Raw genomic sequence first — 18,384 nt, forward strand, 5'->3', positions numbered from 1 at the left:
GTCCCGAGAACATCCCACAGCAGTTTGATATCATCCCCGTGACCTTTGGGTGTCCTGTGCCCAGCTTGAGGAGGCCAAGGTCTACTCAGCAACTCTTCCTGCTCCCAGGTTAATGGACTTGATAGATCCTTTGTCCCCGCCTTCCCGCTTGTCATGCAGGAAACAGCAGCTAGAAAATGCATAAGTGTAAACACTATGCTGAGCCCATGTGACCCCCTTAGGCTCCCTGCTGGTCTCTGGCTGCCAATCTCCCAGATTGATATCTCAGTTTTGCCTTTCGTGGTTTCTAGGCTAGGGGAGCAGCCTAACCCAGACATAGCCCATTGGCTTCCTTTGCAGCAGATACTTAACTCAGACAGAGCCGAGAGGACCCCCTTTTGCCTGTGACTATGATGTCTGTCACGGGCCTGGCTCCAGCAAGGAGGACAGCCAAGTTCCAATCTCAGACCCTGGCTTTCCTGAAATTGAGGCCGGGGGCTTACCATTTGGAATACAAAGTGAAGGGGTTTTTGTTCCATTTTTTTAAATGTAAACTTGATCATTTAATTGCCAATTTAAAAATAAATGACTTTATATTGATTGTGAGGGGGGAAGAAAGCTACTTGAGGGAACTCCTTGGCAGTGGTTAGGACTGTACGCTTTCACTGCTGGGCCCAAGTTCAGTCCCTAGTCAGGGAACTGAAATCCCAGAAGCTAAGTGGCACAGCCAAAAAAAAAAAAAAAAAACATTGTTTGAGAGGTCTGGATTGTGGACTGTGATTTTCACTGTAGGGTGATCTCCATGAGTCATGTCCTGGGATTTCTCTCATACCTGTTTCTTCAGGTCTTTTTATCTCAGCTGTCAGTTTCTGTTGGAAAATTTTAAATTTTGCACTGTTCATTTTCTAACTCTTTCTTGCAATTGCTAGACATGTACCATCTGTGAGCTCTCATGTTGCAGATAAAAATATCTCCCCTGGGTCTCTGCATCTTCCTTTAGATGTCTTCTGCACTCTATTCCACATTTGTATTTGCTTTCTTGGCACTTAACGGTCAGGCCAGGTTGCTGAGAAGTAAACAGGAGTCCATAGGAGCAAATCTGAGACACCTGGAGGATGAAGTAGGCAGCTTCAGGGTCTTCTTTTTCCTTAATATACTTGATCAGAAATTGGATGAACCTTCGGGATGCTGAGACAGGGAAGATACTCTGGCAAGGAACAGAAGACCTGTCAGTCCCTGGCGTGGAGCACGAAGGTACTTTCCACCCTTTTCTGCACAGGGCTAATGACGCAGAGCAAGGCCGGGGCGTCAGGTAGCTGAGTTGACGCAGCACCGCCAGTGGACAGGCCTCTACAGGAACAGCACGTCCATCCACGTGATGCTGAGACTTCTAGTGCCTTCCTTATGTTTCTTTCTCCTACTTCCCAGAACCAACTCTGTGCTGAAATGTTAGCATTAGAGCATACCCAAAGATATAAAGTAAGATATAAAGTAAGATCTTGACTTTTTCTCTGAAAGAAAATTTGTGTTTTTATCTCCCTGAAATAAAAATCAAGGGGTTAAAACCCACAGGACAGACTAGTAAGAAGGCTCCCATTCAGCCTCCTTCCTGATAAGAGGAGCTGGGCAAGACCTTTAGGTGCACTAAATCTGGTATTCCTTGAAGATCTTTCAGTCAGATGCATTGGACCAGTTTGGGACCTCTGCCTTTAATTAAAAAGTATAATTCTGTTACCGAGGCATTCTCTGAGAGTTAGCATAGATAAGATATGCTCTAAATCATCTCTAAGAAGTTCCCAGAAATGGTTTCAGTATTTCTTTTTCTTTACCAGCCCGTGTTCCCAAGAAAATCCTCAAATGCAAGGCAGTGTCTCGAGAACTGAACTTCTCTTCAGCAGAGCAAATGGAAAAATTCCGCCTGGAACAAAAAGTCTACTTCAAAGGGCAATGCCTGGAAGGTATTTTGCTGCCTACATGCCTCGTATCTGGGCTTAGGGTGACAGGGGCAGAAGTCAAGACTCAGGGAACTAAAGCCCTGCTTTGATAACATCCATTTTGCAACTCAGCTTGGATAGGGTTCCTACACCCTGGCAGATCAGGAGCTTGGGCACAAAGCAGAAACAAAGCTGGCATCTGTGAGGGGCTCTGAGCCCAGTGAGAGGATTACTGGCCCTGGAGGGCCTGGGGGTGGTGCCGGTTTTGTCACTGACAGGGTCGTGAGGAAGCACAGTGCTCTTCATACTGTCACATACAGATTCCACCAGCAGGGACTCCCTGCAGGGAGTTTTCTTCACCGCCAAGTGTAAGAGTGCACTCTGTGTCTTAGATCTGAAGTGACAACTGAAAAGGCCTGTTCTGTGCCTCTGTGCACAGTTTACATCCAGCCTACTTATAAGAAAATGCTACTGGTCCTAGTTCTTTAGATCTCAGAGCATGGGGAGCAGGCCTCTGGTGTGGTTCAGGGCACAGCCTGAAGGGGGCTTCCATGTCCTTTCTCGTGGTCTCTGGTCTGGGAGGTTTCTGATGGCTTCATTGGTGGTTCCTGCAGTAGGAAGAGGCTTGCTCAAAAGGATGGGGACACGGAGCCCCAAGACTCTGCCCAGGGTGCCAGCTCACCCATTTTTCCTTCTTCCTTCAGAATGGTTCTTCGAGTTTGGCTTTGTGATCCCTAACTCAACAAACACCTGGCAGTCCCTGATAGAGGCTGCGCCCGAGTCCCAGATGATGCCAGCCAGCGTGCTAACGTGAGTGAGTGGGCCGCAGGGACGGTGGAGGTGTCTAGAAGCAGCAAGTCCAGGCACATTGGACTCATGGTTCCATTCAGCAGGCAGGCAACCTAGGTTGAGAAGAGGGGTAAGACTATCCAGGGTATCCGAGGTCACAGCCTACTGACTTCAGTCACGTGAAAAAGACAGTATGATAGAGTGGAAAGAATTAAAAACTTCAGACTAGACCTTTAGACTAAATTCTTGATTAACCCTGACTAGCTGTGTAATCTTGGGCTATGTACTTTACTTCTCTGGGCCTTACTCTTCTCTCTAAACAGAGAATTAATAATCCTATCTCACAGAGGTAGAGTGAAGATAAAATGAGATCGTATGGAAGGAAACTAGCACATAACATAAATTAAATCAATGCTAATTTGCTCCCTTTCCTGACTATCAAACTTCTGATATTCTGTACTTCGTTTGACCCTGGGCAGAATGTGGCAAAGTCCTAATTCTGTTTTAGAGGATAATGTTTGATTGTAGTTTTTCAGAGACTCACTTACCATTTTTATAAATTTGCTTCCTGCTCAAAGAATAATTAGTTTGTCCTTTGTCCCCCAAATCAGTCAGTCACTGCCAACCTACCATTTTCTCTTGGGAAAAGATTTTAGTCTTTTAAAGGTTTTAGCAGTACTGCCTGGTAGCAAATCATGTACATGGATAGATAATTGTGTGATATTGGATCACCTCTTTAAACAGGTCCTTTATGAAAACCACATTGAATTTGTAGATAGAGGTTTTTTTATTTTATGTCTTGGATAGATTTTTATTTACATAATAGTATAAACTATAAAATACTATAACTTTATATAATAGTATAAATTATAAAATAATATAAATTTATATTTAATCAGTCAGTCAGATCTTGAGTTCCTTATTTACCCATTTTTTTTATAATTAATTACCAGCAAAATGCATCTGGTAGATATTAACCACCCTGGGAAAGTACAGTGTCACAGGTAGAAGGGCATTTTTTAGATTTTGTTAACCCTAACTTGACTTCTTCTTGACCAGGCCTGATTTCTTTCAGGTGCTAACACCAGCAAGTCTATGATAATATATTCAGGTTATTTAAGTTCTGTCTTACTTTTTAGAACCCAAAAATAGCACCACTCTTGCTTTTAACTCAGTTCAAGAGGAGTTTGATTTGGAAACACTGACATACCCACCAAGAAGAATGAAATTGCACCCTGTGTACAATACAGGTGTATCGTTTGGGGTTATTGAGCTATAAGCCACAGAAACTGACTCTGGCTTACAGAACAGAGTTGAAAGGTTAGGGCTGAGACCTGAGCAGCCAGAGGATACAGGTGGCAGGAATCATGGATGGATTCCTCAAGGAGCAGCCATGGGAATGATATTGCTCAGGGGAGAGATTCTGATTGGCTCAAATTATATTCTGTGCCTCACCTTTGCCAGGTGAGGGAGGGGCCACTTGGCTGACCATAGACTGGAGATAGGGTGGTTCCCCTAAGAGAATAACAGAGTGCTGTTACCCAAAGTGAGGAAAAGGATGCAGGACAGGCCAACCCACAGCTTCCACCAGAGTGAGTTTTATAGGAAAAGATACCACCCCTGCAGTCTCAGGTTTTCATGTGAATCAGAAAGTCATATTTATAGGCACCTCTGCATGCAGAGCACTCAGAGGGCCTTGGGTGTACTGTGGGTTAAGACATGCACCCTCTTCTAATTTCTGAACTTGAAGAAGATGAACCTCATCACGTAAGTTAAAGGTCATGTGAGATGTCTAACCCCATGTGATCTTAATATCCCCAAGCCAAGGTTATATACGTGAGTGCATGTCCACAGGCCCAGTAGACCCAGATTGAAACTACTTTGTGGAAATGAAATCTGTTGCTAACACGCTCACTCTTCTGCCCTCTCTTCTGATTTACAGTGGAAATGTTATCATAGAGACAAAGTTTTTTGATGACGATCTTCTCGTAAGCACATCCAGAGTGAAGCTTTTCTACGTTTGAGAGAAGAATGTGTGTGCATTTCAAGAATTCATTTTTTTAGGGGGATGGAGGAAACTGTTTACTTTTTTCCTCTACACCTTTGAGTTTTGGCACTTTCACCCCTGATTCCTTCTACGGCAAAACCCACCTACAGCCACCAGGGGACCAGCTCTGTGTAGGTAACCAGATGGCTTTTTTCTCTTAAGCCACCATCTTCCGTTGACCAGAGTATAAACTCCCAGTCCCAGACCAGGGCAGAGGGCATGCCTCGACTCCTTCCTGGAGTAGACCCGGGGACAGACACACACCACGAGCTGTTCCCGTCACCCTCCCTGCCTCCTTCTTGGGCCCTGCAGGCAACACATCTTCTTTTGGCCCCTGGTTTTGGAAAACTTCATGTTCCTGACCCGCGTTTAGTTTTTTCCTACCGTTTCTATTTCATACATTCTCATACATTTAACTTGTAAAATAGACTGATATTATTATTATTAATTAATTAAAACGTGAATTAAAATATTCCTACGTCTTTGGCATGACACTGCTTTCATCTCTCTTTTTTTTGGAATGTGAACCTGGCCCCATGATGGGAAGAAAGACATTTATCAGACTATAGGATCACAGCTCTGTTTTGCTCCAGAGAGGACTGATAGATCTTGCTATGATAGATCCTGAGTGCTTCAGCCACTGCTTTCCAAGAATGTACAACACACTTGAGCAGGACCCATGACCTTGACATTTGTCTTTTAGACGTGGTATTTAGTGGCTCTCTTCTACAACATACATGTGCCCTCTGTTTGTCTATTGTTTTTAACTTTTCCCCTTCTTTTATAATGTGCATTTGTTCAAGAGGTTTCCAGAGAGGTTGGAAGTTCTAAGCTGGTCGAGTAAGGACTCTTACCTTCCTAAATGAGAGACCAGAAGTTACAAAATGAAGAAATGGTCTCCCTAAACTCACCTGGAGAACAACGACGGGGAAGTACCTGGATGAGGAGGGATGCTTGGAGACCTTGAAAACCGAGGTCAGAGGGAGCCTATGTTGGGAAGCAGTAGTTATGTCTGCAGTGCTTTTAAGTCTGACAATAGAAAGAAAACTAAAAAGGGTTCTTCTGGGGACTTCCTTGGTGGTTCAGGGGTTAAGCGTCTGCCTTGCAATGCAAGGGATGTGGGTTTGATCCCTGATTAGGAGCTAAGATCCCACATGCTGAGCAGGGTGGCCAAAAGAGTTTAAAGGAAAAAAGACACAGAACAACAAGAAAGGGTTCTTTTTTAGGAACTTACCTGTGAGCTATCAGTAGCCTTCCCTGTCCTTTATAAAATACCAGCACTGAAAAGTCTTCTGGTTCCGAGACTACCGTGGAGGTCCAGGGGTTAAGACGTCACCTTCCAAGGTACACGCCTTCTCATGTGTCTCACTACCAAGAAAACAAGAGAGAAGCAATATTGTAACAAATTCAATAAAGGACTTTAAAAAATGGTCCACATCCAAAAAAAGATTTTTTTAAGCAAACTTTTCTGGTTCCTAAAGTAGTAAGGTCTGAGGCCAGAGGAGGGAAAATACACTGAGTGGGCCCTCTTGGTGGAGCCCCTGCTCCTAGATCCCTGCTCTCCTTCCATCTGTTACCGCAAAGGGCCTGTTTGCATCTGTGGGTGGGAGGAGAAGCAGAACATTTTTAGTACTGTATCTCCATCTTTCAGTGATGACTCCATTCTTAGATCTGTTATCTTCAAAACCTAATTTTTAAATACCAAAGGTTGGATTAAAAAAAAAAAAGATAAAAGTGAGTCAAGCTTTTCTTTTTCTTTCCAAAAATGCCTTGTCTTTTCTCAACGTCAACCTGTCTCTTTCCTTCTTCCTGGACTGTATCTTCTCCCCGGAATCCACCCAGGGAAGGCTCTTGGGCCTGGACACATCCTGGTGGAGAAAAGACTTCCCAAGGGGCTTCTCCACCTGCTTAGACTTCCTTTACTGCCCTGCTCCACTCACCCACCCAGCTAGCACTGCTTTGCTAGCTGCTCTGAGAAAAACAAAAAGAACCATGGCCCAGTCCTTCTTAGAAGCTTGCCATCTCTCTAAGGTTCATGTGCTCAGGAAATATTGAACATTTGCAAAGAACTGATGCTTTTTTACTGTGGTTCTCGAGAAGACTCTTGAGAGTTCCTTGGAGATCAAGGAGATCAAACGAGTCAATCCTAAACGAAATCAAACCCGAATACTCAATGGAAGGACTGATGCTGATGCTGGGAAAGATTGAAGGCAGGAGGAGAAGGGGATGACGGAGGATGAGATGGTTGGATGGCATCACCGACTCAAAGGACATGGGTTTGAGCAAACTCCGGGAGATAGTGGAAGACAGGGAAGCCTGGCCTGCTGCAGTCCATGGGGTCACAAAAGTTGGGCATGACTGAGCGACTGAACAACAACAGCAAATCATGAAACAAACAAGGAAGAAAAGCGTGTGCTTTGGGAACAATGCCGATCAAGCGGTTCCAAGCACGAGTGGGACTTGAACTGATGGGGAGGATGGCTGAATGCTACAGTTGGAGAAGAAGGGAGGTGGTACAGGCCGGGCAGAAGGAGAGGACACGGGAGCTGCAGGGACCAGGATCCTTGATGGGTTCAGGTCAGCCCCTATAGTGTTAGTGCTGGTCCAAATGCCTAAAAATCTGTGTGGGGTGGGGGGTAGATATATTAAAGATCACAAAATGTTATTTGAAGGAGACGCATTCAGATCAGACCTGGCACAGTGTACAGCCACTTTCTCAAACATTTATGGACATCTGCCCATCCCCAGAGATGACTCGGTGGGTGTCAGGCCCAGATACCTGCCTATGGAAGCACCCTGGCTGATTCTGCTACAGGTGGTCTGTAGAACAATCTTTGAAATACAGCACTGTCCCTGTATTTCAACATGGGTACAAATACAACACAGTGCGTCCCTGACAGTGCTGGCTGGGTGGGTGAGTGGAGCAGGGCAGTGAAGGAAGTCTAAGCAGGTGGAGAAGCCTCCCCTGGGAAGTCCTTTCTCCATCAGGATGTGTCCAGGCCCGAGAGCCTTCCCTGAGCGGATTCTGGGGAGAAGACACAGTCCAGGAAAAAGGAAGGAGACAGGTTGATGCTGAGAAAAGACAAGGCATTTTTGGAAAGCAAAATAAAAGCTTGACCCACTTGTACATTTTTTTTTTTAATCCAAAATACTGGCATTCAGTGTGTATTAGAGACACAATATGTCCACTGGTGACCATAAGATAAACTGAGATCTCCAAGCAACATGCTTAAGGAACAAAGGCAGACCCAGTTCTGACCTGTGCAAGTGGCCTGTTCTGACCTGTGCAAGTTCTGACCTGTCCAGTTGCTTGGGGCCGTCCAGAGGAACTTTGTCATCTTTAGAGGAAGACAGAAGAGCCCCAGGCAGCATGGCCTTTGAGAAAGACTTGGGAGAACTTAAAAGACTCTTTCAAACACAGACTTCTATTTAGAGAGTTTTGGTTAAGGCTTCCTGTGTGATGTGAGTCAGCCGTCTCATCCACCTTCCCATCTGTGTTACTGGCCAGAATGCTGGGTGGTTTCTGTGATGGGGCATGTGGTGAAGCCCTGAGTCTGGCCCCGGGCGAGCGTGGGAGTTGGAGGACGCGCAGTCTGACAGAGGGGATCTGGCCCATTCAGGCTACACTTGTGTACCAGTTAGCACAGGCCTGTCTTCTCGAGCGTCATCTCCAGTTGAGCAGTTATAAGTGCCTGCCACAAGAGAAGGACAAGGTGGGCATTCAAAGGAAGAGATGACATGCAGTGCAGAAAAAATCAGGAAAGCCCTCTCTTCTCTGGATCCTTCAACTCTCAGCTGACAAAACATGTTCAAGTTGCCCTAAAAAAAAAAGATGAATTTAAAAAAAGGCTTTCCTTCAATCCCGCGTAGCCTTCAGCTCCTGCTCCATCCTCTTCCTTCTCCACAGAGTCAAGCTCCCCAGAATTATCTCCTCGCACTCTTTGCACTCTCTGCCTCTCATTTACTGCTCGACCCTCTGCTGTCTGACCTGGCCTGTGGCCACCTCTCCTCCAAAGCATCAGAGAACTCTGCTGAGCCCCTGCCCCCGTCCAGCCCTTCTTGCTTTACCTGCTGGGGTCCTGGGAGCCCCTTTCCTGAGCGTTTGCTCCTTGTTCGTTTGCAGGCTTTTCATTTTCTTCCACCTGCCCTGCCCCTAAAATGTTGGTAAATTCGGGATTTTTCTTTTTTTTTAGTTAGTATATATTGAAAACATGCTTGTCAAATTCTTTAGGCATTATACATTCACTCCACACATACTTATTGAGCACTTTTTATGTGCCAGACACTGTTTTAAGTGATGGAGATACTTGCTGGACAAGGTGAGCGAAGTCCCTACCATGTGAGCCTAATGAAAAGAGACAGAAAGCAGATAATTTCAGATTGTAATCAGTTTGCTCTGAAGAAAACAGGGCAGTGCAGTGGCAGCGTGTCTGAAATGAGGAGGTGAAAAAACAGAAAGAAGTCAGTATTCAGCCCTTGACCCCGAAACGGGATTGACAAGCCCCCGCAGCAAGCCAGCAGTCTGGATAGCCAGGTTTGACCCAAACAGAAAGATTTTTTACATCCTTTAACCTGTCATCAACAAAGTAAGAACCAGATGTGCCAGGCTTGATACTACAAAGACCTCCCGGTGTGACGGGAAAGCCCTGCCCTGTGGGAGGAGTGACCGCCTGCCCCTTCCACCTGGTGAAGGATGGGGAGCAGGGTGAGGAGGAAGCGTGGCACAGACACCCATGCTGACATCCTTGCTCTCCACCCCTCAGGCCTGGAGGGGATGGCCGGACAGAAACATCTGCCTGGGACTTCCCTGGTGGCTCAGCCGTTAAAGAATCTGCCTGCCAATGCAGGAGTTGCAGGTTCAACCCCTGATCCGGGAAGATCCCACACGCCGCAGAGCAACTAAGCCCGTGTGTCACGGCTACTGAGTCTGTGCTTCTGAGCCCGAGTGCTGCAACTACCGAAGGCGGCGCGCTCAAGAGAGGCAGCGCTCTGCAACAAGAGGAGTCCCTGCAGTGAGAAGCCCAAGCTCTCGGAAACTCGAGAAACACCTGCACAGCAGCAAAAGACCCAGCACAGCCAAATAAATAATTATTTTTTTAAAATCTGCCCAGGTGTGGGGGATGATGGGGCCTTCTGGAGGTTAGTAGGGAGTGTGGGCTGCCCGTCTTCCAGTAGACGGGAGTCTGTTGACTCACCTTCATAAGCGTCTCCCCCATCATGTCCTCCATCCCCACCACCCCTGCTACAGTTCCTATAACCATCTGGGGCGGGTCCAGCCAGCGGCATGCCGGCCCCCCACCCCCATTTATCCTTCACGCCACAACCAGAGAGCGCCCCAGGGCGTGCATATGCTCACCAAGTTTTAGAATTTCTGTAGTGACCTGCTACTCCTCTTGCCGCCTTCCATAAATGCACCATTAAAATGGTCCTCAAAGTGAAAACATAAAGCCGCTTAGCAGCTCCTTCAGGTGCTTTTATTTGGTCTAAAACTGAGCAGCTTTGACTATGGCTTTAAAGCACCTGAGAAATTCAATGCAGTGGAGTGAGTAGCAGAAATTTAGTAAATATCGGGTTGGCCAAAAAGTCTGTTTGGGCTTTTCCATGGCAGCGTACCAAAAACCCAAATGAACTTTCTGGCCAACCCAATACATTTGTTTCCCAATCTGTACACTGAGGCACCCCAGGGCACTGCAGTGAATTCACAGGGGTGGCACAGGATCTTTTAGTTTTTAAAAGCAATGTAATGGTCCAGGACATCTGTTACACACTGCTGAAAATCACTGCGAAGAGGAAATGGGTGTGGTCTGATCTGACTCCAGGTTGGAAAAGCTGTGCTGGGTCCCACAGGCACACACACTCCATTCGTAAGTCCTTGTGATTGTAAATGAAATAAAAATATGTTTGCTCTCAATTTATGTGGCTTTTCTTTTCCCAAAGTAATATGATGGCTAGTAAGTAGGACGTTAATACTGAATAAGTTGTTCGGACCTAACTACTTAATAAAGAGAATTGTTAGTTATTTGTTTTGGTCTAGTTGCACCGTGAAAAACATTTCTGAGACAAAGATTTCTGTGAACAGAGAGCATTTGGGGCTCTCTGATAAAACCTTTAGTTTAAAATTATGTCTTTCAGAGGATTAGAAACATACTTAAACACACAAATATCACCATCACTGGCAGCAGTACCAACAAATGGGTATTGAGCACCCAGCTCTGAACTCCGAAACAGCTGCTTGTTTCCATCAGATGCTTTTAAAGTCTTGAAGTTATTTGGAGGAAATGTATTCAAAGTTAAAAAAAAATAGCATTTACTTAATTTTTTTAGAATGATTTCTTAGGTGACTTGATTTATTCAAATCAACCCCCAACAGCTCTTCTCAATTATAAGGGAATAAGGAAAATTATTGTCACCTTGAATGTTTCAGGTATATTATAATTATGACTTTTGTGTTGGGCTAAAGTGTGTATTTTGAGCTATCAGTATGCCGTCTGCATGGTACACGGGACACCCTGGTAGAATCAAGCTTACGTGATTGGTCTACCTGTTTAGAGAAAAGGAATTTCATTTCACTGCTCTGTGCTACTATTACAGAAGTTGATCATGGTCATTTCTTTTCTTTCCTGGTACATTGTCTGTCATACATATTGGGACCACATACACTTGGGACCACAACCCTTGGCTACAACTGGAATCCACCTCATCTCTTCCAGCAGATTATCTACGAAGTGTTACTCTCTTTTAATTGGCTTGTATTCAGCAACCATCTATAATGTATTTGGTAGAATTAGACTTAGGTTTTTCTTGGAGGGTTTGTGCATGCATGCAAGCATGCTCAGTCCCTCAGTCATGTCAGACTCTTGGCAACCCTATGGACTATAGACCACAAGGCTCCTCTATCCATGGAACTTTCTGGGCAAAAATACTGGACCGGGTTGCCACTTCCTACTTCAGGGAATCTTCCTGACCAAGGGATCAAACGTGCATCTCTTGTGTCTCCTGCAATGGCAGGCCGATTGTTTACCACTGCGCCACCTGGGAAGCTCTTGGAGGGTTCACATTTAGGTAAAAGGAGATGTTTCATGACACTGAAATGGTTTTATGACCAATAGTGATCCTCAGCGTTTCCAGGCTCTCATATAGTATCATTATGACCCAGAATTCTGGTAGCTGTGTTGTGGATTTGGCGGTGATCTGGAAGACACACAGAGGAAAACCTTGCCTCTGCTCACAAACACCTCCTTGACCTCCCTGGGTGGCCAGTAGCCACTGGGAGTACCCATCTGAAAAATATCATTGCATAACAAGAGACTACCATTTAAAAGTCAAGTCTGTGATTTTGGCAAGATTTCTACCCCCTCCCCAAGCAGAACAGGAAAATAGTAGAAAGCCCACCCACCTAAATAATGGGACCCATTAAGTGCCAAGGTCAATGTTTTTTCTTTAAAATGGATTCAGGGACTTCCCTGGTGGTCCAGTGGTTAAGACTGCACTTCCAATGCAGGGGTCACAGGTTTGATCCCTGGTTGAGGAACTAAGATCCCACATGCCAAAAATGAATAAATAAAATAAATATAAATTTTAAAATGGGTCAGACCTCACTGGTCTCCAAGGAAAGGAAGGAGCTTCTCCTGGGGAGAGACACTCACTACCAGGTTGACGAATACAGAGGCTCACCAGGGACAATGTTGACAAAGGGGTTAGAATTGTAGAAGCCACTGTCACTTCCCCCTGCGACTAGAAACACCCTCCCCTGCCCCCCCATTCTAGAGGCTGGGTGACTGCCCAGCAGGCCAAGCCCCGGGCTTCAGTAGAAACCACAAGAGTCAGATCTGGGGAGACTTGTGGGGAGACTTGCAAGGATACAGAGAATAACTGAGAAGGGGTAGAGATTGTCCAAGGATGCAGAATGGCATTGCGGGTGAATTTCTATCTCAAAAAAGTATGTACATATTTTGTGAATCTTGATATTTAGAGTCAAATGCTTTCTAGAAGGGTCTATACTAGTTCCCCTTTTGTTATCCCCCTAACCTACTGATAGGTCACCTCCCAGGCTGTGTTAACAAGGGCCACTGCTGTGCGCACAGGGTCCCAGGCCGCCTGCAGTCCAGGGAGCCTGTGTGAGCCCCTTGCAGGGCTCTGAGAGCCAGACTGTGGAACCAGTTCCCAAGGGAATCCTTTCCCGTCATCTGCTTAGTTCAGCAAATATTCCCTGAGCCCTGGAGATGGTCCTTGTGCAAGATCAGCTTTTTCTGGGCATGAATGTCCTTCAACATGTTAATAGACTTACTGTGAAAAAAATACAGGTCAAATAAACTTGGGATGAGCTGCATGTTAAACCTTATTCCTGGAGACTCCTTAGTATATTAAAGACCCAGCGAGTTCTGTAGAAAGAAGACACTTTGGACATTGGTTAGCCCAGCACTTCTCCACACAGGGGATCTCACCTCTCAGGCCCACCTTGAGACAGAAACAGTTGGGAGGCACCAGGCGGCATAAAGACGGAGAGTCTCACCTCTTACCTCTGGCCTTCGAGAGCAATCGACTTAGTTCAGTGAGACCCTGACTGTGAGGCACAGGTGGGTATGCTGGAAGTTCAGTGAGTCGCTGGGAGATCAGAGGACCAGAGAGTCCTGGGGCTAGAGATGAGGGAAAGGGGGTCTCCAGGCGGGTGATACATGAGGGGCAGCTCAGATGACCTGGGCCCTCTCTCCCCAGTGCCCACCCCCAGTTGAGACTGAATCCAGCAGTACTCTGCCATCCTGCTGAGAGATAGGCCATGAGTATCAGAGCCTCTTTCGAGGCTGATTCACCTCCCCCTGTTCCCTCTCAACCTCACTAGAGAAGCAATCCCCCACACCTCCATGCTCCTCCTCCTTCAGGCTGTCTTTGTTCATGGAAGCCTGGTTGGCCTTGGAGACCGGAGCCTGGAGCCCTGTATTCACCTGTTTACTGGTATGACTCAGAGACCACAGAAAACCCAACATGAACCAGCCTGAGCTAGGAAGAAATTTACTGACATGTATGATTAACAAGTCAAAAGATTGTTCTAGCTTCAGGCATGGCTAAACTCAGGGGACTCAAGCAAGGTCATCAGAAAACTCAGGGTTCCTCTGCATCTTGACTCAACTCTGCTGGTATCCATGTGGGCTGCAGCCTCAGCTTCTTACTCAGCTGCCCAAGTTCAATGCCCAAGGCTCAGAATCAAGTTTGTTCTCTTCCCAACAACTCAGGCAAAAATCTCACGGCTCACTCTGATTGGATCAACTTGAGCCAATCAGTTTAGCCAGAGGGTGCCTCCAGGCACTGACTGGCCAGGACCGAACCACATCCTTCCTGTGAGGTTTGATTAAGATTGGGAGAGGGGAAATTATCCAGGAGGCAGACTGGACAGTCTCAGGAGATTATTGCCAAGAGAACAGTAAAGACTGCTGGTCGCAAAAACAACAGATGTCCCCAGTACCTTCTGGAATCCTCACTAGCATCTACTTCCTTCAAGGGATCTGCTCGCTGCCAAGAGCCTCACAGCTGGGCCCCAGCATGGGTGCATGTGAAATGAGCTTGTCTCAAATGACCACCTGGCACTTCATGTTGCTATGGGCAGCAGCCTTGATGGAAAGCTCCCAAGGGCACACACACCCTTCTAGCTGGGTTCTTGGCTATGCCCAGGACTTTGTGGAATCCACACCAGGCACTGGCTGCTAGGCCATCTCCATAAATAATGTACATATTATTCACCCAGTATATATATAAGGTCAATGTCCCAGGCAGTTTTAGAATGTTTCACCTCTGTTTCCTTATTTGAGCCTTCATCACCTCTCTGAGCTCAGACCAGACCCTGTGGGCATAGACTGAGGTCTCCATAGGCTGAGGACAGCCCTGTCCTTGCCTACAAAGGGTTGACGTTAGGAGGGACAAGCAGCCACACTGCAGAATTGGACCAGCTCAAGTAAAGCTGTTACCAGGGTTTTCATCCTCATGAAGCAACTTCCACCAGGAGGGATCAGAGTGGCCAGAGACCTGAGGCAGGAAGGGCTGGCCTGCATCCAGGACACAGGAGGCCACAGGGGAGAGTGGGCATCAGGGTCCTGGAAGGACTGGGACCTAGGAGGCCTTTGGGCCCTTGGGCCAGCAACGGAGCCATGGAGAGGTGACCCCAGATCCTGGCCCTCAGGCCTGGGGCAGCCTGGAAAGGAGGCAGAGTTCCAGGGAGTACAGCTGGGAACCCCCGTCCCCCACCCCCAGATCCAATCAATTGAGGCCCTAGAGCCTCATCAGGGCAGCAGCCACTGTGTGGAGTCCTACAATAGGGCCCAGAGATGGCCCAAAGCTGTGCCTGCCCTAGGAGGACGCTCTGCCCACCACACATTTCAACAGAACTAAACAAGACAATAGTATTCAGATGGTAAAGAATCTGCCTGCAATGCAGGAGACCCAGAGTTCGATTCCTGGGTCGGGAAGATTTCCTGGAGAAGGGAAGCGCAGTGGACAGAGGAGCCTGGCGGGCTACAGTTTACAGGGCCGCAAAGAGTCGGACATGACTGAGCGACTAACACTTTCAAACAAGAGGGAGTTTGAAACAAGAGGGTCCAGAATCCAAGGGACTCCCATTGACTCCAGAGGAGCCAACCCTGGCCTCAGCACTGGCTCTGGGAGGCCTTTGGTCTCCACTCCAGGAAAAGAAGGATCAGAACCCTGAGATGGGCCATCAGCTGTCCAGAGGGAAGGCTTGGGAAATGACCACCGACTTTCATATCTGACTGGGGTTCCTTCCTGAGAGGCAGGAAGATCTTGTTTCTGGCGGAGGCTGTGAACGCGAGAGCCACATGCAGTTTCTCTATGTCCACCAGGGGGCGCCCATTCCCCACAAATCTTCCAACTCCGAGTCCTTGGGAATCCTGTCCTTCCCCTTGGAGAGAACTGGAATAGGATCCAGGCGACCCTGTACCCCGAGGACACGTCCCAGGCAGTGATAAATTGTGTACTAAACTCGGGACTACAGAGAAGTGGGTTCTGCTGAAGGCAGCAGGGGCAGTTCCAGACCAAACCTTTGGAGGGGCGAGCAGTACGGATGGGAAAGTGAGTGTGGTGAGCTCACAGTGCAGACTTAAGACCCTAGGAAAAGCAGCTCTGGGCCGTGGCACATGCCTCATGCTAGTGTTGCCTTCAGGCAGAGTAAGAGATGGAGGCCCAGCAGGGCTGTTATTTGCCCTACACTAACCACCCTTATGGCAGAAAGTGAAGAACTAAAGGGCCTCTTGATGAAAGTGAAAAAGGAGAGTGAAAAAGTTGGCTTAAAGCTCAACATTCAGAAAACTAAGATCATGGCATCTGGTCCCATCACTTCATCGCAAATAGATGGGGAAACAGTGGAAACAGTGGCTGACTTTATTTTTCTGGGCTCCAAAATCACTGCAGATGGTGACTGCAGCCATGAAATTAAGATACTTACTCCGTGGAAGGAAAGTTATGACCAACCTAGACAGCATATTAAAAAGCAGAGACATCACTTTGTCAACAAAAGTCCGTCTAGTAAAGGCTATGGTTTTACCAGTGGTCATGTATGGACGTGAGAGTTGGACTATAAGGAAAGCTGAGCGCCGAAGAACTGATGCTTTTGAACTGTGGTGTTGGAGCAGACTCTTGAGTCCTTACACCACACACAAAACTCCTCTGTGGACCCTTCACACCACAAACACGAGGCTCCTCTGTAGACCCCTCACACCACACATACACGAGGTTCCTCTGTGGACCCCACACCACACACACACAAGGCTCCTCTGTGGACTCCTCACACCACACACGAGGCTCTGCTGTAAACCCCTCACACCACACACACAAGGCTCCTCTGTGGACCCCTCACACCACACACACATGAGGCTCCTCTGTAGACCCCACACACAACACACACGCAGCTCAGCTGTGGACACACATGACACACACAAGGCTCCTCTGTGGACCCCTCACACCACACAGGAGGCTCCATTGTGGACCCCTCACACCACACACACACAAGGCTCCTCTGTGGACCCACCCACACTACACACACACACACACGAGGCTCCTCTGTGGACCCGCCCACACTACACACACACACACACACACACACACGAGGCTCCTCTGTGGACCCACCCACACTACACACACACACACACAAGGCTCCTCTGTGGACCCGCCCACACTACACACACACACACACACACACACACGAGGCTCCTCTGTGGACCCACCCACACTACACACACACACACACAAGGCTCCTCTGTGGACCCGCCCACACTACACACACACACACACGAGGCTCCTCTGTGGACCCCTCACACCACACACACACAAGGCTCCTCTGTGGACCCACCCACACTACACACACACACACACGAGGCTCCTCTGTGGACCCCTCACACCACACACACACAAGGCTCCTCTGTGGACCCACCCACACTACACACACACACACACGAGGCTCCTCTGTGGACCCCTCACACCACACACACACAAGGCTCCTCTGTGGACCCACCCACACTACACACACACACACACAAGGCTCCTCTGTGGACCCGCCCACACTACACACACACACACACACACACACACGAGGCTCCTCTGTGGACCCACCCACACTACACACACACACACACACACAAGGTTCCTCTGTGGACCCGCCCACACTACACACACACACACACACACGAGGCTCCTCTGTGGACCCCTCACACCACACACACACGAGGCTCCTCTGTGGACCCCTCACACCACACACACACATGAGGCTCCTCTGTGGACCCACCCCACCACACACAAGGCTCATCTGTAGACCCTGGAAATTTTTTTTTCCCCAGAAGGTTAAGAGGGCTCTTTAACAGTCACCTCTCTCCCTGAGGGCTTGTCCCTTTGTCCAGTTCGCTCTCCTGACTCAACTGTCCTGACTCACCTGTCTGAAAACTTCAAGCAGCTCACCCATCACCCCTTACTGTGCTGAAGGGGCAGGGTGTCTCTCCCTCAACCAAGGTATTTGCTTCTTCTGGAGATCGGGATTTTGAAAGAGCAAGGTCACTAAGGAATTTCCCTGCAATGCAGGAGACCCAGGTTCAATCCCTGGGTCGGGAAGGTCCCCTAGGTAAGAAAATGGCAACCTACTCCAGTATTCTTACATGGGAAATCCCATGGATAGAGGAGCCTGGCAGGCTACAATCTCTGGGGTCCCAAAGGTTAGACAAGACTTAGCTCTTAGTGACTAAACCTAGGCTGCATTAGTGTCTGGAATATATGTCCTCTAAAGGACTAGAAGATGCCACGTCACCACCAGGGGGAGCCATTCAGTGGCCAGGATAATCCAATGAGGCCTTTGAGGTGAAGGGCACGGCTAGCCGCTGTCCCACAGGGAGATGACATCTCTGGGATCTTTGGCCTGGACCCACTTGGGCCTGGACCACCCTCCACCCCACCTCCTGGATTCAGAGGGCAGCCCAGCATATAGCCTGTTCCCCCAGCTTACAGAGGTGTCCGCACCTTTCCAGTGAAACTGGGTTAAACAACTTCAGTGAAGATGCTCTCACTACAGTCCTAGGAAGAGATGAAGCTGGTAAGGGGCTCCCTCCTCAGCCCACAGGTCTAGTGCTCCCATCACGTCCCCATCAG

General features: G+C 47.8%; 1 protein-coding gene across 1 annotated transcript in view; it reads left to right on the forward strand.

Moving 5' to 3' along the window:
* Positions 1-5,241, forward strand: part of PDE6D (phosphodiesterase 6D) — a 54,885-nt gene extending 49,644 nt beyond the window's left edge. Inside the window, exons 2-5 of the mRNA XM_065927607.1 lie at positions 1,145-1,233; positions 1,812-1,937; positions 2,618-2,723; positions 4,645-5,241. Coding sequence (XP_065783679.1) covers positions 1,145-1,233; positions 1,812-1,937; positions 2,618-2,723; positions 4,645-4,726 — 403 coding nt within the window. The 3' untranslated portion in view covers positions 4,727-5,241. The remainder of the gene's footprint in view (positions 1-1,144; positions 1,234-1,811; positions 1,938-2,617; positions 2,724-4,644) is intronic.
* Positions 5,242-18,384: the final 13,143 nt, after the last annotated feature.

This window comes from Muntiacus reevesi, chromosome 3 (genome assembly GCF_963930625.1).
Source record: "Muntiacus reevesi chromosome 3, mMunRee1.1, whole genome shotgun sequence".
Taxonomy (NCBI): Eukaryota; Metazoa; Chordata; class Mammalia; order Artiodactyla; family Cervidae; genus Muntiacus; species Muntiacus reevesi.